The 27736-nt window shown below is 32.8% G+C and overlaps 1 protein-coding gene and 1 pseudogene across 1 annotated transcript; both read left to right on the top strand.

Moving 5' to 3' along the window:
* Positions 1-2920: 2920 nt before the first annotated feature.
* LOC136978832 (uncharacterized) lies at positions 2921-6191 on the top strand. Its single transcript, XM_067274653.1, has 6 exons — positions 2921-3070; positions 4895-4968; positions 5047-5136; positions 5212-5274; positions 5357-5449; positions 6003-6191. Exons 1-5 carry the CDS (start codon positions 2992-2994, stop codon positions 5417-5419), a joined length of 369 nt encoding a protein of 122 aa, XP_067130754.1. The 5' UTR covers positions 2921-2991; the 3' UTR covers positions 5420-5449; positions 6003-6191.
* A 4275-nt stretch (positions 6192-10466) lies between these two features.
* LOC136978821 (double-stranded RNA-specific editase 1 pseudogene) lies at positions 10467-27127 on the top strand (annotated as a pseudogene).
* Positions 27128-27736: the final 609 nt, after the last annotated feature.

Below are 27736 nucleotides of genomic sequence, written 5' to 3'. Positions count from 1 at the left end.
AAATTAACAAAAAAATCAAAAAACTAGACTTTAAACTTGCACCGTCATACCAAAAACTGTCTAACAGATTAAAACACCTCAACCCATTAAAAAACCAACAAGCAATAACTGAAGCTAAAAACGTAGTATATAAGATCCCTTGTACTTGTAATAATAATAAGCACTATATAGGAGAAACAAAAAGAAAACTGGGAGTCAGATTAAAAGAACATATAGCCGACTTAAAATATCATAGAATAAATTCCGTTTTTCATGACCATTGTACTCTAAACGGTTGCAAAATAGATAAAGATAATGTAGAAATCCTTCATAAAGAAAAAGAAACATATAAAAGAAAGTTTAAAGAAAGCATTGAAATTATAAAAAGCAAGGAATGTATAAATAAAAACTTTAGTATAAAAATAAACGAAAATTGGCTCAGCATATTATAAATTGGAACTAAGTAAATTATTTCTATATAAACTAAAAAGTAAATTATTATTTTTATGTAAAATAATAAAATAAAAATTAATGCCTATAAACAGAAGATTGCCACGAGGTGGCCCATCTACCACATCACTATGTAAATGAATAGAGTCATACGCAACAAAACCAATAAGAATTCGTTTGTACAACAGAATCTCTGGCCTCGATGAGAAAAGATCGACTAGATGATAAAAATTAATTAATGTACAGAGAGGTTTTAAAACAATTTTATGTTTGCAAAATCTGTGAATTAAAGTTGGCTGAAGAGGGGCGTCAACAGCCCGAAACGTGTACAAAACTTAATACACGTATCAACTGAAGAAAACTTAGTGATGAAATTTGCCATGTGTCCGAGAAAATACACCATATAGTTTGTGTTCAAGTTGCAGAATAAGCACCGGCACGGTTTCATAAACACTAAGATAACAACGATTTATTGGAATCAAAAACGTTACAAACGTCTAATAAAAAAAGGGGTAACCTATTCACACAAAATACACAACGGTCCGTAGGAAATTATTCCTGCTTATTCGCGACCCGAACTGGTCTCGGTTTTCATCCAGACACAATGAAAGAACCAATTAGGAAGCGAGAGAAGGAACCGAGGACCAATCGGAATTGATAATTTGTCGCGAAAAAGTATAAGGAACTGTAATTTCAAGGTCGGAAGACTCAACTGTGAAACTGTTACCTGGGCGCTACTCTTGGACGCCGTCCCCCCCGCTTCGCTCCAACTCTCTGTGAACACTAAGTACCGTTTGACGCCACCCACTTTAGTTTGTGGGATTGCAACTTTCTCACACCTGCCTCGGGGCTAAGGATCTTCTACATCGACAGCATCCGGAACCCAGCGACGATCCTTCGGACTACATCCGTTACGGACTTAACTTCTTGGATTACTTGTATCTGTAACTCCAAAATATAACTGCATTCTTACAGTACAAAGAATCAAGACGGCCGGATGGCCGAGCGGTAAAGGTGGCAGCCTACCGCTCTGGGGACCCGGGATCGAATCCGAACGGGTCGATTAATCCCCAGGAATTTTTCGGGGGGTGGTCCGTTCGGATATGTCGGGCCCCGTCCCTCACCACCCGGTCGCCCCATTGTGGGCCTGGCCGAACCCATAATGGGCCTACTAAAAGAGGCCCTCTTAGTGCCCACAGGGCGAAAAGAGTTAAAAAAAAAAAAAAGTACAAAGAATCAAACGATTAGAACAACAAAGAGAGGTTCAAAGTAAAGACCTTGCGGACTTATTACATACTTGACAACTATTAATTAATAATAACAGACGAAATTTCATCCAATAAACGAGTGTCTTATATCAGGAGTCACGGTAGTGACTCCTCGGGAAGTAAAAATGACACTGACTAACTATGACTACATATACAGGAATCGAAGTTTCCAATTTTCGGGGATCGATTTCTCCGTCTCCCAAATACCTGTAGTAACTTTCAATATCTCGTCTCGTTCGAAGGAAAATTGTATTCTTAGTGTGCAAAATTTCAAGATTTTGTATAAAGCGGTTGCCGAAACACAAGCAATCGAAAAGCGCTAAGATCGGCAAAAAAGCTTATTTTCTTCTCATTTTTCTTCATCCGGCACGCAGAGAAAAACTACTGGGTCTAGAAAGCTCAGATTTTAAACTTAATCCTTTCCCGTTATCGGTGAGGTACTGGCGAAACTTCTGGGTCGATAGGTCAAAGTTCCCATAGAGCTAATGATAATTATTTAGATAAATATATACGACTTATTTGGGCGTTCCTTAAAATCGAAAGTGCTAATTAAATGTCTTTTCCTGAATGTAAATAGGATTTTAAAAATAATATGCGAAGATGTTTATTGATCAAAGAAATTACTCATAGAAACTTTTCGGTTTCTTTTTAAATTTTAATTCATAATTATGCGGTTATATCAGGATATTAATTAATTAAACATATATAGTATACTCAGTATACGTCTAATATATACTTTATACAATGTATATATATATAGTACATTTATCTCACCGGTGGTAGGAAATGTATAGGAAATTTAATTTAAAAAACACGAAATGGTACAGTCGAAAGACGATGACAAATGTATTAGAAAAATCAAAAATTTCCACAACTCACAGAACAAAACTCTACGCCAACAGTCGAATTAAAGTAGTATTTACCTATTTTGAAATGTTTATTATTATTAATTTTTTCTACATTATTTTAAATGACAACTTTTTCTTCTGTCTTACTATCGATTACTTCTTACTACACGTCACAGTTAACAACTGTTTTATTAATAAATAAGTTTATAAAACAGAATTATAGATTACAATTAAAATTCGTATAAAACGACAGATTTAACTATAAACTAGAAGGAGGAAAGGAAACGTATTATTAAGATAAAAACTTCCTCTACTCGTTATCGGCTTTAATATTCTCGTATATATTTAATTGCTTTACTTTTTTTCTGTAAAGAGGTGAGTTTTCATCGCTTTGAATTCGTCTCCAATTATTAAAATAGTTTTCTGTGTTATTACGTCGAAAAATCATGTGGAAAATCGCAATATTCATCCTTCTTATGACGTATGTTAGTTGCACTTTGGCTCATTCCTTTGATGAAATTTGCGGTAAGTATAATTTACACTTTTCTACCTTTTTCTCTTTCCTCCCTTGGAGTATTAACAGGACATGTTTGCGTAGTCATACTCATGCAGAAGTATAATGGGTGGTGACCGGGTGGTGAGGAGAGGACTTGATTATCCCTGAAATTTTCTTGGAATTTTCGATCTACCGGATCCCGACATCGATAGAAATTAAATGCGAATTTAATTCCTACCGCTGACGGTCGATAAGCAAGACCGACTGAAAACACGTAATTTATTGAACACCTTACATACAAATCATTCATGATTTTATAAAAATGGTTCGACTTCGTGTAAAATATTTTAAAAATAATAATTGGTGTTAGATATATGTATAGAGTTATAAGAGACGAGGACATTTGTCGTTCTTTTTTCTACTTTCATTAGACTGAACCAAAACGAGTAAAGAATTATTGTCGAAGGCGACGACTTAAATTTTCAAATCGCCGAAACAAGGTGGCGAAGTAACGACTCGATCGATTTGAGCGAAATTTTGCACATTGATAATATTAATAAAATGGCGTGTGGTGGCGAAAAGCCGAATTTAAAAATTCCACCTGGAACGAGAGATATCGGGGAGTAAAAGGTTTACCGCACGTTAAGTCAATGAGAACATTTTGATTTATAATCTTATCTTTTTGCTTAAATATTTAGGTCATGCCACACATCAATAATTAGTATTTTAAATTGTTAAAGATAATAGAATAAAACTTCAAAATATAGCATTAAGAAGCAAATTAAATAGACGAAATAAAATTAAAATATATAAATATAAAAATAGTACGGAACGAGCAAATAAGTTATCGAATGATAATCAATTAAAAATTAATTAAAGCTAATGAAACTAAATAATAGCGATGAAGATTGAAAATATAATTCGATAGTAGACGAGAGGTTGAATAATAATACGCATAAAAAACTTAATAATAACTCGTTACAAAAGTTAAAAATTAAGGTAAAGTAATAGAAAAAATTTATTACAACTTTTCTAAACCAGATCCTAATTTTACATGGTGGGCTAAAACATAAAAAAACCCATTAAATATAGACCCTTAATCGACATAAAATATTGTCTTCTGTAACTTAGAATTATTTGTTAAAAATACATTGAATTTCTATGACAATTCTAAGTATAATATCGACAGAACAGATATATTGTGTCAGAGATTGAAGGCAATGAAAATATTAGCACGACGTCATTAGACACGAAAATACGAACCTATAATAAAATTAACGATTCCTCGGTACTTTATTCTCGCAGTACTGATGATTCCCGCAATACTATGAAATTGTTGGAATTATTTTTGTTAATAAAATAATTAATAACATTACAATTTAAAAGCCTTATCATTAGTGTATGATGAGTCCTAAATATTTAAGCGAGGTGGGCTAAAAGAATTGTCATAAAAGAACAAAAAGCTTAAAGGGAGGGAAAATACGAGCGATCCAACATTCGAAATAAGTCCGAAGCTCTTTCCAATTGTTTTTTTCTTTTTCTTTTTCTTTTTTATGTTTACTACCGATCTTCTTTTTCCACTTTCCTGGAAAAATTGAAAGTATATAACTTAACCTATATAATTTAACGTATTATATTATGCACGTTTAGTTACGTAAGATTTTCAAGGTAAGAATTAACAGCTTATGCTGTAACGAGTCACTTTCATTTAGCACCCCTAAACATGTTGCAAGCCGTTCTAGGGAGCAGTTCTACGTTTATTATGGCGTAAACGATAAGAAATAGCATTTATAGAACTTTGATTAATTTATAATTTATTGAATAACTTAATCTTTAAAATGTGAATACTCCAGCATTATCTAGAGATCAGTTGTCCCAGTTCACTGATTGCCTGGACGATTTCTTGAGTGACGAAAGCAGAGATGTTGTGAGTTGTCTCTCATTAAATCATATAAATTTATTTCTAAATTTAATTATAATAATGATCTTTAACATTTATTTGTAGGTACGTGGTTTTCTAGAATGCCTTGGTTTCTCTTCCATCTTCGATTATTTAGAAAACGAGTGCGCATTTCAAGGCCAAGGCCTCGATCCTGTAAAGAAGTTTTTAAAAAGCCTATAAATATATATATATATATATTTAATTTATTAAACTTTTTTTAAATATTAGACAGATGACATGGTCAAAAAATTCTTTTCTTGTTATATGCAATATGCAGAAAATTTAAATACTGTAAGTGTTAACGATGTATAATGCAGTAATATAGTAAGATATACATAAATAATACAAATGAACGTAATTACATTTCTTAAAGGTTCTAACGAAAGAAAATGAAAATTATTGTCTGGAGAAAGCAACAGCCGAAATTGTGGAATAATCTAGAGAGGGACTTTCACGACTTCTATAAGTAAATATAATTTTTGTTTTCATTATATTTACGTGATTATACCGGCTTCAAAGTGATTCGATCACAAAACGGTGTCATATATCAGTGTTGTCCCCTCAAAAAAGTTACCAACCAAATACTATGAGGTTGCACACTGTACACCTATGTCCTGTCCGTCCGGGATTACTTCAAGATGTCCGGGGCAAGAATCAGTTTAAAGAAAGACATTCTCCATATTATTTTGACTATATTCGTTCGATTTTCTTATGCAGCTGGTTTTTCTAACTGTTTGATACATTTGTAAACATTAAAGTTTTCGGAAATGACAGAAATTGGTGCTGAGCGGGTCTTTTGGAAACAAGTATTTAGACAAATCTAATATTTCCTGTCTTCTATTTATTTCAATCGAATCTTTTTCGGCAAAACATCTTCCCAGAATCTTACGCAAAACATCTTACACAAAAGAAAAACTAAAAATAATTATTTACTTCTTTACATAAATTATAAATTTCTCCGTGTTGCAAGCATCATAATAGAGTTATAAGTTATTTAATGTAATTTTTTATGTTTACAGACTCAAGATTTTTGGAAGTTCGAATGTTACGTCGCACGGAAAATCGATCCATCTAAATATTTTAAAGCACATTTATGAAAAATTAATGACTTGTTTTAAAATCTCTTGTAAAAGACTTTTTGAATTAGAATTTTTTTGCATTCATTTCATTATGAATTTTTTATAACTGATTAAAATGATACGAGACTATTTAGTTTGTTCTACGAGATTGATTACGTACTGTACATTATGTGTATGCATGGGGAAATATTTATGCCCTTTACAGGTAGTTTAGATCCACAATGGGACCGAGCAGCGTGAGTGGAAAATGAAAAACCATGCTTCGATCCGAACTGCTAGCCAAAACTTATGTGGGAGGGCTGGATGAGGTTCGAATTCCAACCCGACCTTAATGATATTTACTCCACAGAAAATACGTTAGTTATCATTAACCGTGACTGTAATATATTTCGAACGTCGTCTTCGTTTACGAATTCTGCACGTTTTTGATGTCTTCTATTCAAATTTTAAGAAACTAGCACTCTCTTTCTCTCTCTCTACCGTTAACTCTCCGTCATAATAAAGATTTTTCGTGTTTTTGAATTATTTAATTTGTAAAACAATCGAAAAGAAAATTAATTTGCTACTAGAACACAGAGCCAGAAATTTTGGTCTCTTTACAATTTGTACTTTACGTACCACAGAAACGCAAGACTACACCAAAGAACTAGACTTTGTTCAACGGGATTCCGGCTGTATTTTAATCCTGGAAATTCTCATCCATTTTGACACGAGTTGATAGTTGCGTCCAGTGGTGATATTCGAAATATTTAACAAAGGGTTCGCTAGCAAAAAAATTTTTCCCTGACAATCACTGACAAACAAAATGGAAGTTTTGGGTAGAAATAAATACAATACCTTTTCTTGCGATCTTGCGATATATCTAATAATCAGTGGCGTATTTGGAACGTAACGAGCCTGTCGCCCCATTGTGGGGCCTGGCCGAACCCATAATGGGCCTACTAAAAGAGGCCCTCTTAGTGCCCACAGGGCTGAAAGAGTTAAAAAAAAAAAAAGCTTTACACGTCTTCCACAGCCATCTTGTATTATCTCGCGCGCGTGAGATTGTGGGATCTCTCTTATGACTGGATCTAGTTTCAAGAACTCTCTTCAATCGATCGCGATTAAACCCCATTTCGGTCGAGATTGAAACGGTCGAGAAAGATCGCACCAAGACATAGTCCCCGACCTTGCTCACAATCTAGATTGAAATGCTCGGTGCGAACGGGGTATAAGGCTCTAGTTTAGTAGTATTACAGAGTATAATACGTATATTTTAATATATTTAAAAAAAAAAACAAAACCACTGAGAAATGTTCCGTGTGTTTAACAAGGCTCGGAAAACTGAAAATTTTAACAACGGGTTCGGCCGAACCTGTGCGAACCCGCTGAATATCAAGAAAGAAAAAGTCAAAGATAACCGAGAATCATGTTTAGCTTGAAATGGCGGTTGCCGGAATGAATGTAGATGTAGAGCTGCTGACACTCTAGATGGCGAAAAGTTTGTTATTTTTGTATTTCGTTTTTTCCCTCTTTCTTTCATGATTTTTCACGTGCAAAACACGTAAATCGGATCATGCTTTAACAGTACAATTATAATAGAAAACATAACATTTTTAGTAAAAATTAAATTCAGTTTGTATCAATGTGGGAATAATAATTTAAAATGAATAAAAGTTTTAAATCTTTCGCGGACCATATTTTAGCTCTTGCGGACCACTGGTGATCCGCGGACCACTGGTTGGGAACCGCTGCTTTAAATGAACCAATAGAAATCAAATATATTGTTGAGAACGAATGATTCTTTGTTTCTTTTTTCCCTCATAATCTAGAAAATAGAGGTGCGAGCAGCTTCGTTACAACTACACGCTGATACAGCGTTACTTAACTAGTTTAATTAATGTCGTATAAAACTGACTGCTGGTACAAGTTTGTTTTAAACATGCGACTCAAAAAGTCCCGAAATGGCGGCTCCAGTTCGCGTGTCCTGACCTTATATAGACGGGAGCGGTCTGTGGTAAACGAGGGGGGGGGAGAATTGGCAGTTCAAGGTCTGGATGGTCTGTGGTAAGACTCGAAGATTGTAAAATGTTCGAGGTTCGGATTTAGCCGGAAGTTCTAGTACCATCTGTTTTCTATTTGCCCGCTGCAATCAATGCGAGTGAGTCAGTTCAGTGAGTTGAGTCATTTGAGTTTGTTCAGAACATACCGCGAGCGAGGTTTATTTGAAGCGTTGTTGCGTCCATTTGCAATACTGGATATCTTACATCGTTTTAAATTAATAAGTGCTGTATTTACTTCTATTGTATGTTGTAAGTGTTTTAATAAATCCGTTAACTATCAACAGACGGTAACAATGCAACAAGAGAAACTGCTTTTCAAATGCATTGAGCTGCTACAAAATCAGAATTCGTTGTTAGTGTTTGTCTCATAGCAAAATATTCAGCGCTCCTGCAACCGGTGGGAAATGCTCTTCTGTCAAAAAGTGTGGACTTACTGCAATGTGCAAATCACATAAAATCATAGACACCGTGGAAATGCGGTTGTTGAAAGTCAAAAGTGTTATAGCAGAAGGTGAAACAATCACCTGGCATCTTGGAACCTAGTATTTGATTGTTATTTGGTGTATTTTGCCTTAAAATCTCTCTAAGGCCGCGACTCCACTAGCCGTAAAAGGGCCGTAAAACCCCTCACCGTAAAAGCTTTTAATCACGTGACCATGATATTTTACGCCTGAGCAGGTCGTAAAACCAACGTAAAAGCGAGTTGAACACTGCTCAACTCGCTTTTACGTTGGTTTTACGACCTGCTCAGGCGTAAAATATCATGGTCACGTGATTAAAAGCTTTTACGGTGAGGGGTTTTACGGCTTTTTTACGGCTAGTGGAGTCGCGGCCTAAATCGGATAGAACAAGTATTATATTACTTACTAATTTTTCTAAAGATATTTTATTTTTAGATTTGCATTACGAGATTAAATGAATTGAAACCGGGTCTGCACTGTAATATAGATTCACAAGAAGGTCCACCTCATAATCCTACATTCATTGTTTCTGTTGAAATTAGTGGCCAAAAATTTACAGGATGAGGCCATTCAAAACAGATGGCAAAATGCGCAGCAGCTGAATTGGCTTTAGCTACTTTTGATCAGTTTCAGAATACTCAAAAAGCTGCTGTACCTGTTGGAAAAAATAGTTGTGATTTTACTACTGATGATGTTGAAAATGAAACCAGTGGCGTAGCGTAGTGGGGGCGGCAGGGGCGGCCCGCCCCGGGAGGCACTTTTAGGGGGCGGCAACATTTCACAATAAATAATAATATCTTGTAAAAATACCTAAATAAGGGGGCGGCGAAATTTTCCTCCGCCCCGGGCGGCTGACACCCACGCTACGCTACTGAATGAAAAATTAAATTTTAATCAGTTTGGAGGAGAAAAGCAAAATCTTATTTCTCCAACAGAAGATACGAAAATAACAGAAAAACAGAATCAAACACGGAAAATATTGGAAAAAGAAGAAAAGAATACTTAATGAATTATCAAACACCTGATGCTGAGAAATGTTTATTTAATAAACATTTCTCAGCATCAGGTGTTTGATGATTCAAAGTATTTGAAAGAGCTGATTATGATATTTATTTAGTTAGAAAAGAATCCTGTTATGTTATTAAATGAAGTGCATCGTAAAAGTGAATTTAATTGAATTAGAGAGAATGCATCAGTGCCATCAGAAAGATTTACTATGAGTGTTTGTATTAATGGTATAACATTTAAAGGTTCTGGTCAAGCGGCCGGATGACCGAGTGGTCAAGGTTAGCAGCCTACCGCCCTGGAGGACCCGGGATCGAATCCGGACGGGTCGAGAAATCCCCAGGAATTTTTCGGGGGGTGGTCCGTCCGGATATGTCGATCCCCGTCCCTCACCACCCGGCCGCCCCATTGTGGGCCTGGCCGAACCCATAATGGACTTGCTATAAGAGGCCCTCTTAGTGCCCACTGGGCGGAAAGAGTTACAAAAAAAAAAAAAAAAAAAAAAGGTTCTGGTCAAAATAAAAAGTTAGCAAAGGCTGCAGGTGCAAGATCTGCTTTGAGCAGTTTATATGGAATCACCTCTTCAGAAACACCTACAAATAAAGCATCTATTCCAGAAGCATATGTGTTTCCTGAAGCAAATAGCAGATAAAATATCTGATATCAGTATCGTGTAAAATGATTATATCACGTAAATATCCCTATGTTTAGCTTCGTACTAAAATAATTTATATTTATGTTAGTTCTTGGCCAAAGTTTATAATAAATTATTTTTTATTGAATATCTAATATTATTATTATTAACTAAATACTACAAAGAAAAAGAAATAATAAAATAAAGGAGGTAAAATTTTTTTTATTTGTCTGGCAACACTATTTTTATTTCTTTGTTTGCGCACGTGTAGAAGATTTTGGCGGTCGCTGTCAACATTTCGCAAATATAGGTTACAAATTGGTGTATACGGTAAACAAATATCTCAATCGAGAATACAGGAGTCAGAATAGTCGCTTTTGAACCGGTCTGTCAATCAGGTAAAATTTACACAAGTTTTATTATAATCAAAATGAGTTGGTAATGTCTCCTGTTTATATTTTCAAAGTTTTTAGGCTTAGCAACATAATAACATAAATATACTTATTAAGCGGATAATTGGGAGAATGGCGATACTGGTGCATACGTTGGAAGATTAAAATGCAATTGTCAGTTATAAAAATGATTCGAGATGTTTATACTCTTGGAATTAAAGGGGTGGGAGAAGCAATAAGCCGGCGCCATTTTCCTAATGCAGAATTAATGCTTACGGATAAAACTTAAATGTTCGCTCTTGTATGTGATTCTAATCTGTTTTATTCGTTAATTACGTTAGTAAATAGGGTGGTAATTGCTTACGCGTGCAAATATTTTTTAAATTATTGCCATCGAATTCGTAATTTCTTACAACTACAAATACCAACTTTGTTTTTATTTCTATGATTGTCAAATGTAGTATAAATTGTAGTAATATGATTAACGTTTGTCTAAAATGTCTTAAGAGAGCTAAACGGAGATTTTTGATTTTCGGTTGTAAATACGTTTAAACTAAAAATTTTATTACAATTTTAAAAATGGGAATTGGTTAATTTAATTGGATTTTTGAGATATATATATATATCTCAAAAATCCAGTAGTTTGCTAATGTCTTTTGCCTCTTCATGTGACACATGATTTTTCTTTCCTGGAGGAATTGCGTGGGAAAATGGAAGAAACTTTTTCATTTTATACAGGACTAACACTTGTGTACTATCCCAGTTGTATGAAGAACTGACATAAATCTGCTTTTTCTGCATGCTTTACAAATTGTGATTGTCTGTTTGGTGAATTTGAGTTTAAATTCACTAAAAATGAAATTTTCAACAACTGAAGCACCCACGACTCTTTCTAACTATCTTTGCAGTATATTTATACTTCGTTCGTCCCGGCAAGAAATAGAAGTTCAACTTTAAATCTTGCTCGTTTCACAATCACGATGCATGCATGAGGACTAAATGAGTTTTGAGAATCTCCTCACATGTGGGTCACGAGTTTGTGATATACATGCATGATGTGTGGTCTGACTGGCTTTTCACAATACACTGCAGATCAATGGCACCAAACAATATTTCAAATGCACCATTCATACCCATGGAGAAGCTCCTCATGGGGAGGAAACTGCAACAATTTTCTTGTTAGTGGTTGGAAATGGATTGAACCACTTTGGGAATACAACCATTCAATTAGATTTCTTGGGTCCATGCACCAGTTAAATAATCAGTATTTTACTAAAAACTTTAATCTTGCTAAATAAATGAATTTTAAGTTGTAGTGAAATATCTTGAACTTTAATTACTTTCCTGGCTGTTATATATAACATGGAAAGTATGGTGATCTGTCAAAAAATGACTTCCTCCAATATTTTTACATTTTTGGACCCAGGACACCTTGAAATGTCAAGAAATCAAGAAAAAAAATTTGGGAGTTTTTCTTCTTGTCGAAAATTTCTAAAATTTTGCAGGGAGGTTTGTTTGTTAGGGGAATTCATGCCATTAAATTTTGGTGGTTAAAGGTTGAAGGGGTATGAGATAAAGGGGGTCATGTGTATCTCCAGTTGGGTCAGACTTAATAATAATTTTTACTTGTTAATAGTACTTATAATTTTTACTTGTTAATAGTACTTATAATTTTTTATTAAACCCATCACTAACCTGAAAAGTAAACTTTTCGCCATTTTATAATAGTTAAAAATATAAAAAGTTTTTAAAATAAAACATGATAACAACAGATGGTGCTGAGAAAGCTAAGCAACTCATTGCTGGAATTTTTTTTGTTGTTGTTAATTAGTATTTCAGTGAAGTTTTTTATATATTACTTTTATTTTTTTAATATCAAATTAGGAATCATCTTTTATAGGTAAAGTAAATGATAAGAAAAATAATTATATAATAATATATATATATATAGCACATCAGCAAGAAACGTGACACAACTCAAAAATGCAATATTCGAGAAAAATCTACTTAAAGAATACTATAAAACTTATAGTATAAGCTGCTTTTAAATTTCAGGTAAGTATTTATGGTGGTAAATTCTATTATATTCTATAGTATAGTAATTATGGATCTGTAGCTCTGCTCTCGTCGAATATGAGGTGTTATCAGTTAAATATAGGTGAGATCTTTGAGTTATGTCACATTTCTAAAAACTTTGTTATTTTGCAACATAGAGATGTGACGCTTGTTGTGAATGTTGGGGACTTCATACATATTTTTCAATAACACAGTCTTAAATTGCCATATTTTGAGTTGTGTCACTTTTCTTGCTGGGTGCAATATATATATATATATATATACTAAAATATATTTATCTTCAGTCTTGAAATAATATAAGATTTGAATTTGTTATTTGCATTCTGTTTTTATATTAAATATATTTTATCTAGCTGCATTTTAAAATATTTTAGTTTTTTACTTCTTGGAAAAGTTTGGATTAGGTAACAAAGCAAAGTAATTTTTATTTAATTCAAATTAATTTCTCAAATTTGCATTTAGGATAAAAATAAGCAATATAATAGTTGGGTTTTTGTATTTAACATCAACTTTCTCCCTTCTTGTTTTTGGCCGTGTGCCAGTGTTGAGGGAGGGCATATATACTGGTTCAGTCAGTCCTGATCCTGTGCAAGCAACCACTTCCTCTCAGCATTGACAACATCTTCATCTGACAAACTTTATCCCAAGTGCATTTTTCAAAGGACCAAAAAAAGGTAAATTACGACTGTACAGTGGATATGGCAATATTGTAAAACTCAGTTTTGTGATTGCCTTAGACTTGTGTGTGGCCTCACATTATCATGCTGAAAGAACACAGGTCCTTCTCATGTCTGACACATTGGTAATGCATCTTTATCCTTTTCAGCATGGCAACATACGCCTCTGATTTAATAATGGATTCTTTATTCATGACATCCATCAAAATGATACCATGAACATCCCAAAACACAATGATCATAAACTTTCTTGTTGATGGAATGACTGTTTTCCCCTCCCTTCTGTAGTGAATGTGAGTGGTGTCATTCCAGCAATTGTCGCTTTGTTTCAGTTTGAAGTGGTGTACTCGTGTATCATCTCCAATGTTGACGTGAGCCAAGAACTCATTGCCATCATACTCGTAGCGTTCCAAGAGTTTGATGTGGTGGTTTTCCTTGCTGCTTTGGGACCCATCAAGAACACACTTTGGCATACCTAAGTTCACAAATGATTTGGTGAATGCTCCTGGCTAATGCAAAAGCATTCTTTCAGCTATTAGACTGTAATGTGTCATTCCTCCAAAATTGTTTTCATCAAATCTCTGCGTTGCGGCTGCTGTGACATCTGTGGCTGGACGACCTCTTCACACAAAACTGCAGAAATCTGTCATTCCTCTTCTTGTTGACTTCACGTGTTCCACCCAATGACTGACAGTGCTTTGGTTGACAGCTGCAGTACCATAAACATCACACAATTGCTTATGAATGTTTCCAACAGCTTCTCTTTCAGTAATGAGGAATTCTATCACTGCACACTGCTTGGAACATGCATCACTGACATTTGCCATTTTTCAACAAAGCTGCAGTGGTCCTGCCTGGTGTGGACCAGGTGGGACCACTGCAGCTTTGTTGAAATTGTTGTTGGCAGGACTTGGAAATTTTCCATGCTAGCAAATGCTTCCAGGTACAACTCCTCAAAAACAGAGCCATGTTGCAATCTTCATTTTCCAGATATAAATTATGATGCATTAATTTTTGAAAAACCCTTGTAACAAGGCTCATTTGTATATTGTATTTGAATAGTGTCGATTTTGCTTTTATATTGTTGATATGTAATTCAAATTTTACAAAATATTAGTTTTTTTATAACAAATTTCTCTGAAATTAATTATTGAAAAATTATATTCTGTGTTTAATTAATTTATATTAGTTTTACAATAAATGCTAACAGAACTCCTAATATTTAAACTGTGTGAGTCATATTTTGCATTTAAACCATGCAATACAAGGTTTGTCCAATAAGTATCCGGACTGAAATCAAAAAAAAAAAATTATTGAAGATATATGTACAGTGAGCTAATAATCTTCAAAATATATCCTGCATCATAACACTGCTGCCAATGCTTTTTCCAGTCTTTATTCCCTTCCTGGAGGGCAGCAACCGCAAGGCTGTTCAGGAACCCCGTCAAAGCTGCTTGGATCACCTCAATCATCCCAAAACAATGTCCTTTTGTTACGAAAGAACAAAAAGAAGTCAGAGGAAGCCACACTGGACTGTAGGGTGCCAATCATCCTACAGTCCAGACAGCTTTGACACGTTGTGTTTCCCTCACAGTTAGTGACGTGTGACTGGGCACATTTTTGTGATGGAGCATCCAGCTTTCAGTGATCTCCTTTTGGACACGGTGGGCCCTAATCCTGAAAAGTTCTTGCACTTTGGCTGCATTTTCATTGGTTCGGGTCACTGTCAGACATCCAACATGTTATTCGTCTTCAACGTCTGCTGGCCATCTTTGAATTTTTTATGCCACTCAAAAACACACATTTTGGGCATGGCTTTGTCCTTGTAAGCCTTGCGGATCATATCCAAAGTCTCAGTAGCAGATTTGTTCAATTAAGCGCAAAATTTGATGGCAAAATGCTACTCGATGGTTTGCTGCATTTTGACTCTCAACATGAGCACTAAACACACTTTCACTTCTGGCACGATCTACACACTCCAAAGGCTCAGAAACAACTGAGTTGGGTCTCGTAGCTTAAGTGACATCCCCACCACCGATCCTGCCCATAAAACCATCCTCCACCCTTTCCCATTAACAGGAAACAATCGGTCTGGATACTTATTGGACAAACCTTGTATATTCAATAATTCTATGAGACGTATGAATAAGAATAATTTATTTATTTATTAATATAGAGAAAATACTTTACTTATTCATTGTTTTTTAATTCATAAAAAATGCTTGGTTAATATTTTATCATTATAAATTAGTTAAAATAGGAAAATGAATTATCAGTTTATTTCAATAAGTTATGTATATATTCTTAGATTCTTTTTTATAAAGAGCATTCATTATTCTATCTTTTTTACTTGCTGACTTTTAAGATCTCTAGGTACTTATAATTTTGTGATAATGATTGAGAGAAATAAATTCCTGATTGGTAAGTTGGTATGAAATTTTTTAAGCTTTGATTATTTTGATGTGTTATTTTCAGAGAATAATCAATGCTGATTTGATTTGTGTAAATGAAGAATAAACATTTTTATCAGATAGTTTTTTAAATAAGATGAAACTGTTATAATGTTTTAACAAGAGATAACCGTGTTCTTGCTATTTTTAAGTGAATATATATCTATCAAAGGATTATTATATATTTAATGGTTTTGTAGAAATCATTTATAGATAGTTATTTGATTAACGATGTTGCTTGACTGTATAAATTTGTATTATATTTTAAACATTTTTTCAATTTAATGTGTATATGTAAGTTAATCTAAACCAGAGCTTCCTAGTGGAGTTGATGAAAATTTGAAAGGTATATGCAATTATTTAGTAAGTGCAATCATTTAAAAATACTTAAATGTATTTTCAAAACTTTCCAAATATAAATGTCTTAAAACTCATGTAAAGTAAAACTTATAATTTTGAATCCCTCCTTAGCTTGAACTAGTGAACAGACTGTATAATACTACTGGTTTTGTACTCCTTAAGTCAAACCAGTTAAACTCAGTTGATGCCAACTAATATAACTGAATAAAGTTTCACAAATCTTTCTGGTGCATTGTTTGGTAAAGTAGCTTTAATACAGCTGGATAAGCAAGCCAATGACGTCAGAGTTTCCAGTTTAGTGGAAAATTTGTTAAAATGTAGCTTTCCTGTAGCATTGTCCTATTAAGTCATATTATTACTGAACATTTTCACTTTTTCTAGCAAATTTTTAAATTAAATGAACTAATGTTTTCAACTATCTTAAATAGCCTCTTATTTAAGATAAATTAAACAAACTAACATTTTAAGCTAATTTAAAAATTTGCTAGAAAAAGTGAAATACGTGTTTGGTAATAATATATAGAAGTTCTAGCTTACTGTGCCTAGAATTATTAAGTCTTATTTCCACCGGACAGGAATATTAGCAGGATTTTTTTTGTTTGTTTGTTTTTTTTCTTCAATGGATGGAGAAGGTATTAATGTTTGTGTTTTAATTTCTGTTAAAGAATACTGATTTTCTCATAATTCATATTTCTGTTTGGAAAATAATTCATCAGAAGTCAATATATGAAAAGAGTTTAGAACCCCTGATCTAGATTTTCAAAAATTAGCTGGATAGTGGATTTTTTTTTTTTTTTTTTTTTTGTGGTTTTAGGCCCTTTTCCGCTCAAAAGAGAGCATAAAAAGGCCCCTATGGATAGTGGATTGTTAAAAGTTTCTCAGTAAATTCAAACATCAATCAATATATTTAGTTATGAATTAATCTAGTTAAGAAGTGTTCTAATAAAATAATTTTGTATTAAATTGAATTAAAATTACTTCTACATATTGTATTTATGAATTTTTATTATATTGATCATCTAAAGTTTTATTACAAATACAAATAATCTAATTTTGAAAGTAATTTTGCTTGAAAAGAATTGGGAAACATTATATTCTTGAGTCACTATACAGGTATACCTCGAGGTATGTCGTTTGTCAAAAAAGTATATGGAAAAAATAAAAATCAAGTTTAAGTCATTTTATTCGACTTTACATCTGTCCACCACAAATATTGAAGTCGTAATATCACTAGAAAAGCATTAAAAGCACATAAAACCATATTAAAATATGTACATTTACAGTAAATGTTAATATAATCATCATAAATCCTATAGAACGAAACATGAAAACATCTGTGTTTGTGTTGTCGTATTATTTAGCGGTCTCTAAGTACTCATTATTGGCATTTTCCACGGTAGTTCCAAATATCTACCATTTGGCATCGTTGTTAGCGCTACTCGATATTGGTAAATTTAACATAAATTAGTTTATTTTTCTACTATCGCAAAATAATTTTAATAACTGTATTTGTTATTTAACTTTAAAAAATCATCTTATTTTATAATGTCTTAGAGAAACCACATTCACAAATAAAGAGTCCATGATGTACTGTAAACATCACCAAATTGTAAACATGTACATTTACAAGCATGTACTGTACATGTATTCGTAAATTTAGATTACTTTTTTTCTGTACTATATTAAAAACTGAAATTTATTTGTTTGCAAGCTTAAAATAGATTCTTATTAACCATATATTATTAAAAATGCATTTATAAATAAAATACAGAAGTGGGGATGGTAATTTGTGGTTTAGCTTAGTGACAAGTAAATTCGACTTACTTCATTTTTTGACTTACATTGCCTCTCCTGGAACCAATTACCGACGTAAGGTGAGGTATACCTGTATTCACTGAGAAAGATAATTTGACTTTGTGTAATTTTTACTATGATTATATTAATATATCACTATTTTCAAATAAAACAATTGATATTTATTATTAATAAATAATATATTATACAAAATATATAATTTTAGATAAAAATTCCATTCCATTATTTTGAAAAACTGTACAATATTTACTGCATACTTTTATTAGCAAAGGCCATGTAGTAGACTTAATAATTATTATTGGGCTGCAATTTGAAAAAATTGTAGACATAAATTCCCACTGTTGTCTGTCCACTGTTTCTTAATCTCGAGTGGTGTTAGATGAAAGTTGAGATCAGGTATGGAAAGCTTAGAGGGAGGAGTACCCAATTAACTTTATACAAACTTTGGTCTACACCAAGGGTTGGAAAGTGCGGCTCTTTGCATAGACGTTTATGGCTCTTCGGACATAAACTCCAATTTTACCTCATCTCAAGCAGCCTTATAACTCCAGTTTATGAGATAGAGCTGCTGAACAAACTTCGACTCGTACGACATACTCTCTACCACTCTTTAGCCCATCCGCACATGATGACACTCACGTTGATCAATATGAATCACATGCGAGTGGTAGTATTTGAAGCATTTCTATATATACTGTAAAGTACTACATCAACACCGAATAACTAAATCACGTAGTTCAAGACCCAACGGGTACTTTACGCGGGTTCGCATACGAAGTTGAAGCCAGGCCTGGACTTCGCGGATACGGAACTTATATCTAAAATTTATTAGTCAAACCAAGTAATATAAAGTCAAGTTTTAATCTGAACAAATACTATACAACTAATTAAATTCCAAAACAATTTTATTCTATAAAGGACATTCCATTGAACCGACAAGCAAAAGAAAACTTATCAATTATTACTTAGGACTAGTCCCCCGAGACTTCCGACAACAAAAGATCAAAATTTAAACTATTTACAATGAAAAACTAGAACCAAAATCTATCCGTCACCTCCACTATCCGAATCCTTTCTTCAATTTCTTTTATTAGAAACTTTCTTATCCTTTCCACTCTGGAATCAGCTGTTCGATCCTCTCTCGATAGTACACCTCTCGTAGTCAGGGAAAGCTCACCTCGCTGTTTTTTCCGGAATTCGTTGGCTTTATAGTGGTACGGTGACGTTACACTTTGTTGCTGGAACCACCCCCTCATTTACATACTTACTGTCTAACAAATGCTTTTTTTTTTTTTTCTGGGCAGCGGGTGTTACAATTTACTAAAGACTTTTACAAAATATTTAATAGTAAGTAGGTAGTTCCATACTTGAGATGTCTGTTAAGTCGTTTAGTATTCTTACTTTCTATGTGTATGTGGGGACTCCCCCTTTTCCAATCGGATCGTCCGTCAGACTTCCGATGTCGGGCGCGCAATGGCGCGTTCGTTTTGCTTTACGGCGCTTCGTCGGGGACTGCAAGTTGGTTCTTTTAATTTTGTTTATCCGTTCCAGAGGGTGAGTGGGGAACTTTTGCCCTAACTAAACATAAGCCCCAAAACAAAATACACATAACGAAAACAAAATAAAAATAAAATTACAGCTCGGAATCAGTTCCTTACAATACAACCCATTGAACATGTGTCTGTCCGTCCGACGTCTGTCCATGTAACATGCCAAAAAGGCCACTAGAGGTGCCTCTGTCGTGTGTCATATTTCGCACATTTAAATTAACAATATAAATTATTATTTACATTAACAGTATAAATTATTATTATTCATTTGGTCAATAGCCAATAACAGTATAAATAATTCAATATATTTGTAATACGAATTTATTATTGTCACGGAATACCTGTAACGCTCAGTCTTTCAACACAGTTGGTCGGCAATTGGTCAAGCATTTAAGCCTCGATGCGGCTCTCTGGTACTTTTGTTATCCTGTTTCCATGCCAAATTGGGTCTTCTCACTTGACAAACTGCCGACCCTTGGTCTACACCAAAAGTCATGTGATTTCAGTTCAAAAATTTTCTCCAGAACAGAGTTACATAGATGACTGGCAGGACTCTGTTGTTATCAGGAAAAGTATGAAATACAGGGGCAAAACACTACTAATTTGAGATCAAGAGCATCAAAGTTGCTGTCTGGCATTGTAATGTCACAAAAAATTTTTTCTTGTTTATTATAAATTATTATTATTATGTGATTCATTCAAAATGTTCTAAGAATGAAATAGAAGAATGATTTATATGATTTTGAAATAATTTTTATTTTTTAATATAGCCTCTCCTAATATCAGTATGTTTTGTCTAATATCACTCCAAAGCCATTATGCCATCCCTGAGGTCTGATTCCAGGAGCTCTTCAAAATAAACAACTACTGCTGTTATCACTTTTTCATTTGAAAAAAATTTCTTTCCAGAAATAAATTTTTTCAGGTTTGGAAATAGAAATTGGACAGAACTAAATCAGATGAATAAGGCAATGTGGCAGCAAATTGTACTTCAGTTTGTTGATTTTCCCAATTGAGAGAAAACTTCTATGAGCAGGGGCATTGTTCTAGTGAAAGATGACCTTTTTCTTTTCTTGGATATTTTTGTTTAATTGGTACAAAAGGTTAGCATAGTACTCTCCCATTACTGTTTTAGTCTTTGGAAGATAATTTATTAGTATAATTACTTTTGCATCCCAAAAAATTGATGCCAAGGCCTCTCCTTCAGAGGGAACTGCCTTTGTCTTCTTCTTTGACACTAAGCATCCAGATTCTTCCATTGTTTTGACTGCCCTTTGTTTCTGATGTTTAGTGGTGGACTTAAATCTCATCTGTGGAACAAATTGCACACAAAATTGATTGTATTTTTCTTGAAATGGTCCAGACACTATTAAGAAATTTGAACAAGGATACATTTTTTGTTTACTTATTAACAAACATGACACTTGCCTTGTGGCTAATTCTCTCATATTTAATTCTTCAGTCAAAAATATGAAAAGCCAATGTGTCTGAGATGAATACAACTTTAACAATATTTGATATCTTTAATTATCAAACTTGCTGCAAAATCATATTATGAATGTTGTTAGTGATTTCTGGTGTTGTTGAACTCTTTTGATGCCCACCTCATGAATTGTCACCTAGGCTTTCATAACTGCATTTAAATTCATTAGTCCAGTTGGGTTACTCTTGAAAATGGAGCAGAGATCCCTATAGAATTATTCATATTGTAAAGTACTATTTTAATTTTCGACTATTATCGACTCTACCGTGTACCGGAAACAATCGTTAACCTACCGGGTACTTTACTCGGATTCGCGTTAGCGTGCCAGGCCTGGACTTTAAGCGTGCACCGAATTAAATAATGACAAGATTTGTCAATAGAAAAAAATCAAAGATTTAATTAGTCGTTTGGCAATAACTATGTACAATATTTAGTAAAAAAAGCAAACAATAATTTATTCAATGAAATTCAACAAAATCAACCCGACAATACTCAATTCAAATCTATGTCTAACTTAACTCTATTCCCCTTGGGAATCCGACAAAACCAAAAGTTTAACTTATAACAATCATTCTTATAAACTAGAGATCCTAATCGTCACCTCAATATACTCAGAACCTATTTTCTCAAACTCTCAAGACTTTCTCTGACTGTCGATCCACAATTCGAATCACTTCTAAATCACCTTGGAACTATTCGAGATCCTATCGGACACCTCTCTCGTTTACTGCTACGAAGCTCACCAAGCTCGTTGCTATCCAGAATTCACCTCTCCGTCTTCACTTGAGATTCGGGATTTATAGTGTGAGGTGACGTCACAAGTCTGAATGCGATCACTCTTCTCATTTACATACTTAATGCTAACAATACTTGTTTCGTCGTCTGGCAGCTTCTTTTTCCGACAATTACTCACTAACCTTTTACATTATTTGTTTGTACAATTTTTCCGGGACGTTTTTATCACTTAAGGTCTAGCGAGTCTTTTTCGTACTTGTGGGGTCTCCCCCCCCCTCTTTCTCGGTGCGGACTTATACTTTTTGCCGCTCGGGAAGCGCAAATGTGCGCGAGTCCTATGGCGCTTTTCTTTCGTTGGTGAGTTGGGTTTTATTTCTTCTCTTTTTAAATACTTAAGGTGATTGGTGAGGAAACCTTCGTCCTAACAAAACATAAGCCCCAAACAAAAATAGAATAATAAGCAAAATAAAAGTAAAATAAAAATAACGCTCGGACTTGGTTTCTTACAATATGTGCACGAATTTCTGTTCTTGATAAACCTTATGTAAAATATTTAATAATTGTATGACATTCACTTTTTCCATTTTGTAAACAACATGAAAGAAACATGTCTTATTTAAATAGATGTCAACAATAAAGTAATTGCAAGAATGACTTCAAATTTAGTAGGCCTACATGTTCATATGACAGATTAAACATTCCACTACACGAAGCTTCACATCTCTAGTTTATTCTAAGAATGTTTTAAATGACCCTTGTATAATAATTAAAATTATTATATTAAGAGTTTAAGCTTCTTAAATTTCAAATTATTTGTTTACATTCAACTGTTCAAGAATTTTCATTGGAAAAAATTTCTTTACAGGTAGTGACAATAAAATCAAATGAAAATTGCTGTATTTATAAATAAGTTCTGGCATATAAACAGTTATGATTTGTGGAAGATGTAGTACTTAAATAAACTTATGATAAAAGCTGATTTTGTAAAGAGTCGATATTTACCTGTTCTATTTTGTTTTGGGATTATTTTTAGTTTGTTGTTCTATTTATTTTGGGGCATTTTATTTTATTAAAGATAGACTACTGTACCTCACCTGGGGCAAAATTCAAAAGTTACTTATTATGACAACTGCTGGCAGCAACTTATGACATCATCAAATCCAGAAATGACAAGAAGTTAAAAGAATGATCTCCGCCCCAAATTGTCATCGGAAATGCAATAAAAAATTATAAAATCACTTGTAAGAGAGATGACATGAATTAACAAGACTGATAACTAGAATGAATGAAATTTTAACAATTAAGTGTGTAAATGGGATCAAGTGTGCATATGCTTATAACATCACTCCAACCATGTTATAGGAAGGAGTTCAGTTAAGGATCAAGTGCGATTGACAAAAGGCTTTCCAGTTTCAGTGATGACAGTTTTTGGTGATGAATTAGTAAGATTTGTTGTGATTTTTCAATATCTTTTCATATTTTGATTGTCAGTTTTGTAGAGATAGTTCTAAGATAGTTATAGTTTAATTTGTATGTCTCCAATTGTCAAGACAGTTTTGTATATATTTGTTTTTTGGATTTTTGATAAATTATCTTTATTATATTTTACAACTTTTTCTCTAATGTTATTTCTTGACTGTACATATTTGGGCTTTTACTAATAAATAGACTTTTTCTTGCATTATATATAGCAGGGGTGGCCAACAAGTCGATCGTGATCGACCGGTCGATCGCCAAGCCAATTTTGATCGATCGCTAGCGATGTCTTGACTTAATGCATTATATTTGTAACCGAACGCAACTGTGTGCATGCAGTTATGACTCGACTCACAAGCAGTGAGTGCACTTCGTACTGAAACAGTGTATAAACATAGTATGTATTTCACACTTCCCCCTCCCCACTTAGACTATGCCTATGACAACAAGTCGATCGCGACACATTTTTACGATAAAAGGTAGATCTTATGTGCACAAAAGTTGGCCACCCCTGATATATAGTAATTATTTTAGATTTTTGATTTAATAATGATTTTTATTTATATTTATTACCCGTGAAAAGTCCAGGCCTGGCACTTTCAAATCCTTCGTTTATGTAATGTATCCTTTGATTATTATTCAGGCTTTTGGTTAGATCAAATAAGATGTTACAGTTTAGTATATGTTAAGTTTTACCAATTTTTTGGCAAAAAGCTTTTACATTAAACATTTGTATATCTGAGACATGTTTGTAAAGATTATTATACATGGATATAATTATATTTAAAGCTTACAGATTGTATATATATGCAAACTATATTTACTAATTAACATTGCAAATTTTTATTTTTTGTTTAAAGCAGGCTACTTCACTAAATCATTTATTTGAATTATCCTACACATGCTTTAGTAGAATTTAAAACAAGGAGTACTTGAAGACATGGAAAATGTTCAACTTTATCAATGAAATGAAAATGAACTCGTCTGTTTCTTATGGTGAAGAGTTTTATTTATTAGAACTTGCAGCAGATATATTCAGTTCATAGTTTGTTCTGTATAAATTGAGAAGAATGTAAATGCACATGAAATTATAATTTGGTTATATTGAAAAGCTTTGTGACATTAAAATTTATTAAACCTTCTGAGAACATTTGTATTTAAATTTTCTTAAATAAGAATATATTAATTCATAAAAATTTTCTGGTTTAATCATGTTGTAGTTTAGAAAAATTTAGCAAACTTTATATATATTTATTTTATAGGTGATACTGAAGTGAAAATGAAAGAAGAAAATGGTTTAAAAGCTAATGCAAATGAGTCATTGAAAAGGAAAAGTGAAGATGCAGATATTTTACCATCAAAACAGAAGAAAAAGATACCAAAATATACTCAACCAAAGAATGCATTAATGAGATTAAATGAATTGAAACCAGGTCTACACTATAATATAGATTCACAGGAAGGTCCACCTCATAATCCTACATTCATTGTTTCTGTTGAAGTTAATGGCCAAAAATTTACAGGACGAGGCCATTCAAAACAGATGGCAAAATGCGCAGCAGCTGAATTGGCTTTAGCTACTTTTGATCAGTTTCAGAATACTCAAAAAGCTGCTGTACCTGTTGGAAAAAATAGTTGTGATTTTACTACTGATGATGTTGAAAATGAAACATCAAATTTTAATCAGTTTGGAGGAGAAAAGCAAAATCTTATTTCTCCAACAGAAGATACAAACATAACAGAAGAACAGAATCAGACACAGAAAATATTGGAAAAAGAAGAAAAGAATCCTGTTATGTTATTAAATGAAGTACATCCTGGAAGTGAATTTAATTTAATTAGAGAGAATGCATTAGTACCATCAGAAAGATTTACTATGAGTGTTTGTATTAATGGTATAACATTTGAAGGTTCTGGTCAAAATAAAAAGTTAGCAAAGGCTGCAGCTGCAAGATCTGCTTTGAGCAGTTTATATGGAATCACGTCTTCAGAAACTCCTACAAATAAAGTATCTATTCCAGAAGCATATGTGTTTCCTCAAGCAATAGCAGATAAAATATCTGATGTTATTCATAAAACATTTCAAGAAATCATGGTTGGTAATACTGATTATGCAAAATGGAAAGTATTAGCAGGAATTGTAATGACATCTGATCCTGAAATGAATAAAATAAAAATTGTAGGCATTAGTACTGGTACCAAAGGTATTAATGGGAAAAATATCAGTATGAATGGTGCTTGTTTGAATGACTGTCATGCAGAAATACTTGCAAGACGATGCTTAAAGAACTTTTTATATTATAATTTAGAATTGATTGCTGTTGGACAAAAAGAGGATTCAATTTTAATTGCTGAAAAAACAGGGGGTTATCGTTTGAAGCCAAATATAAAGTTTCATCTTTATATTAGTACATCTCCCTGTGGTGATGCAAGAATAATTTTGCCAGACGAAGCGCGATTGGCTGCTGCCAAAGAACGCCAACCACGTCGCCCATTTCGTAGAGCTAGGGGCGTTTTAAGAATGAAGCTTGAAAACAGAGAAGGAACCATGCCTATTAAGATTGAAGATGAGGTTCAAACATGGGATGCAATTAGTCTAGGACATCAAAAATTAACAACAATGTCCTGTTCTGATAAAATTGCTTCTTGGAATGTATTAGGAATTCAGGGAGCACTGCTCAGTTGTTTTGTCGAGCCAATATATCTCGAAAGTATTATTTTTGGAAGTATAGTTCATCCTGGACATGTATTTCGAGCCATGTGGGGTCGATTTGAAAATTCACTTGAAGGATTGCCAAAACATTATTATTTGAAAAAGCCTAAAATGTGCTGTGTATCAAATCCTGAAAAACCACAGTTTGCCAAAGCTCCAAATTTTAGTGTTAATTGGACTGTTGGATTTGGAAGACCAGAAATTATTAATGCAACAACAGGAAAATTAGAAAGTGGAGAAGTTTCAAGATTAAGTAAAAGATCATTCTTTGATCACTTTATTAAATTATATGGTAAAATTTCATCTGTTACAAATCAAAAAATTAATGTAAAGCCAAATTTATATTCAGAAGCAAAAAATTCTGTGGTTAGTTATCAAGCTGCAAAAGAAAAATTAAGAAATGCATTTAAGAAAGCAGGTTTAGGAACCTGGGTGAGAAAACCAGTGGAACAAGATGATTTTGAATTAGTATTTTAAAATTTTTACATTTATTCCATATATAAATAGTGTATTGTGAATTCATGTTTAAAGCTTTCTCCCAAACATTGAGATGATTGACACTGTGAAAATATGTCATTAGAAAGTTTCTAGAAACTATCTCATTTGTGTAAAGCACTGCATATTATTTTTATTAGTTTGATAATTTAAGACGTAGTATTTTTTGTTTGTTAATTTACAATAGCAATTTTGATGCAGCCAGTTACATTTATGGGACAATTTAAGTTTATGATACTTTTAATTGTTTTCTAGTAGTCATAACTACAGATAATGATTTGAATAAAGACATATTCATCAGACTGTATTACAAAAAATAAATGTTTACATATTCAATTATGGCCAGAATTTAATTAAAATTTTAAAAACCACAGACTTGTAAACATTTTCTGTTGAGATTTTGTAATTATTTCAACTTTATTTCTATATTTTAATCAAATATCTTTTTCAATATAATGAATGTTATGCTGTTGTTTCAACATTTTAATATTGTCTTTTTCTTTAAATCTTATTTTTTTTTAATTCAGTTAGGATAAGGACCTGATACATTGTACATGATGCAGCAATTAGCTGTAATTGTCAAATGTTTCATATGATATCATCATAGATAACTGTTTACGTAGAAGTTGCATTTCATAGTATGGAATAGAATGATAAAAGTGTATAAGTTCTAAGTTTGCAAAATAAAATTGTTCAAGTGATTTTTTTCCCCAACTGTTCATTTAGTAAAATTAATATTTCTCAGATGAATACATTAAATTAATTATATACATATAAGATCATTTAATTCTGACAGACATTTGACTAAAAGTGTGTGTTTAGTTTTAAGGTGAATAGATTTTTAGGAATTATTTGGCTTAAAAGATGCAAATTCTTGTTTTTTAAATCTTATATACAAATAGTTTTTATTAAATCATGGCTATTTTCCATTATTCTGCCAATTCTAAAATTAAATTTATATCTATGCAGTTAAATGTCTCCCATTATTAAATGAGCTATATAATATACTAATAAAATCAGTAAGAAAAAGAATGAAATTTGTAATAATTTCTAAAATATTTTATTCTCACTGTTTATAGGTTTTTCAAATTAAAAACTATAAATGTTTCTAATATTAGCATGCCATTTAAGAGAATAATAAATTAATAACAGATTAAAAATAACTTATTTTTTATAGTAGATATAATTTTTTCATTGTGTTGGTGATATTCAGAATTTATGTTCGTTTAATAAAATTAAATAAGTAATTTGAATTCATTTAACATAACATTTTAAAATGAGCATTTCTGAAAATAGTTTCAGTATTCAAA

The sequence above is a fragment of the Centruroides vittatus genome, unplaced genomic scaffold (genome assembly GCF_030686945.1).
Source record: "Centruroides vittatus isolate TY-2023 unplaced genomic scaffold, ASM3068694v2 contig_551, whole genome shotgun sequence".
In the NCBI taxonomy this organism is placed as follows: domain Eukaryota; kingdom Metazoa; phylum Arthropoda; class Arachnida; order Scorpiones; family Buthidae; genus Centruroides; species Centruroides vittatus.
The sequence above is the reverse complement of the archived record's forward strand: the minus strand, read 5'-3'. Positions and strand labels throughout refer to the sequence as shown.

Coding starts and splice junctions, on each gene's coding strand:
- LOC136978832 (XM_067274653.1), top strand. CDS start 2,992: ATGTGGAAAATCGCAATATTCATCCTTCTTATGACGTATGTTAGTTGC. Junction 3,071..4,894: donor TTCCTTTGATGAAATTTGCG/GTAAGTATAATT, acceptor TGAATACTCCAG/CATTATCTAGAGATCAGTTG. Junction 5,137..5,211: donor AAGGCCAAGGCCTCGATCCT/GTAAAGAAGTTT, acceptor TTTAAATATTAG/ACAGATGACATGGTCAAAAA.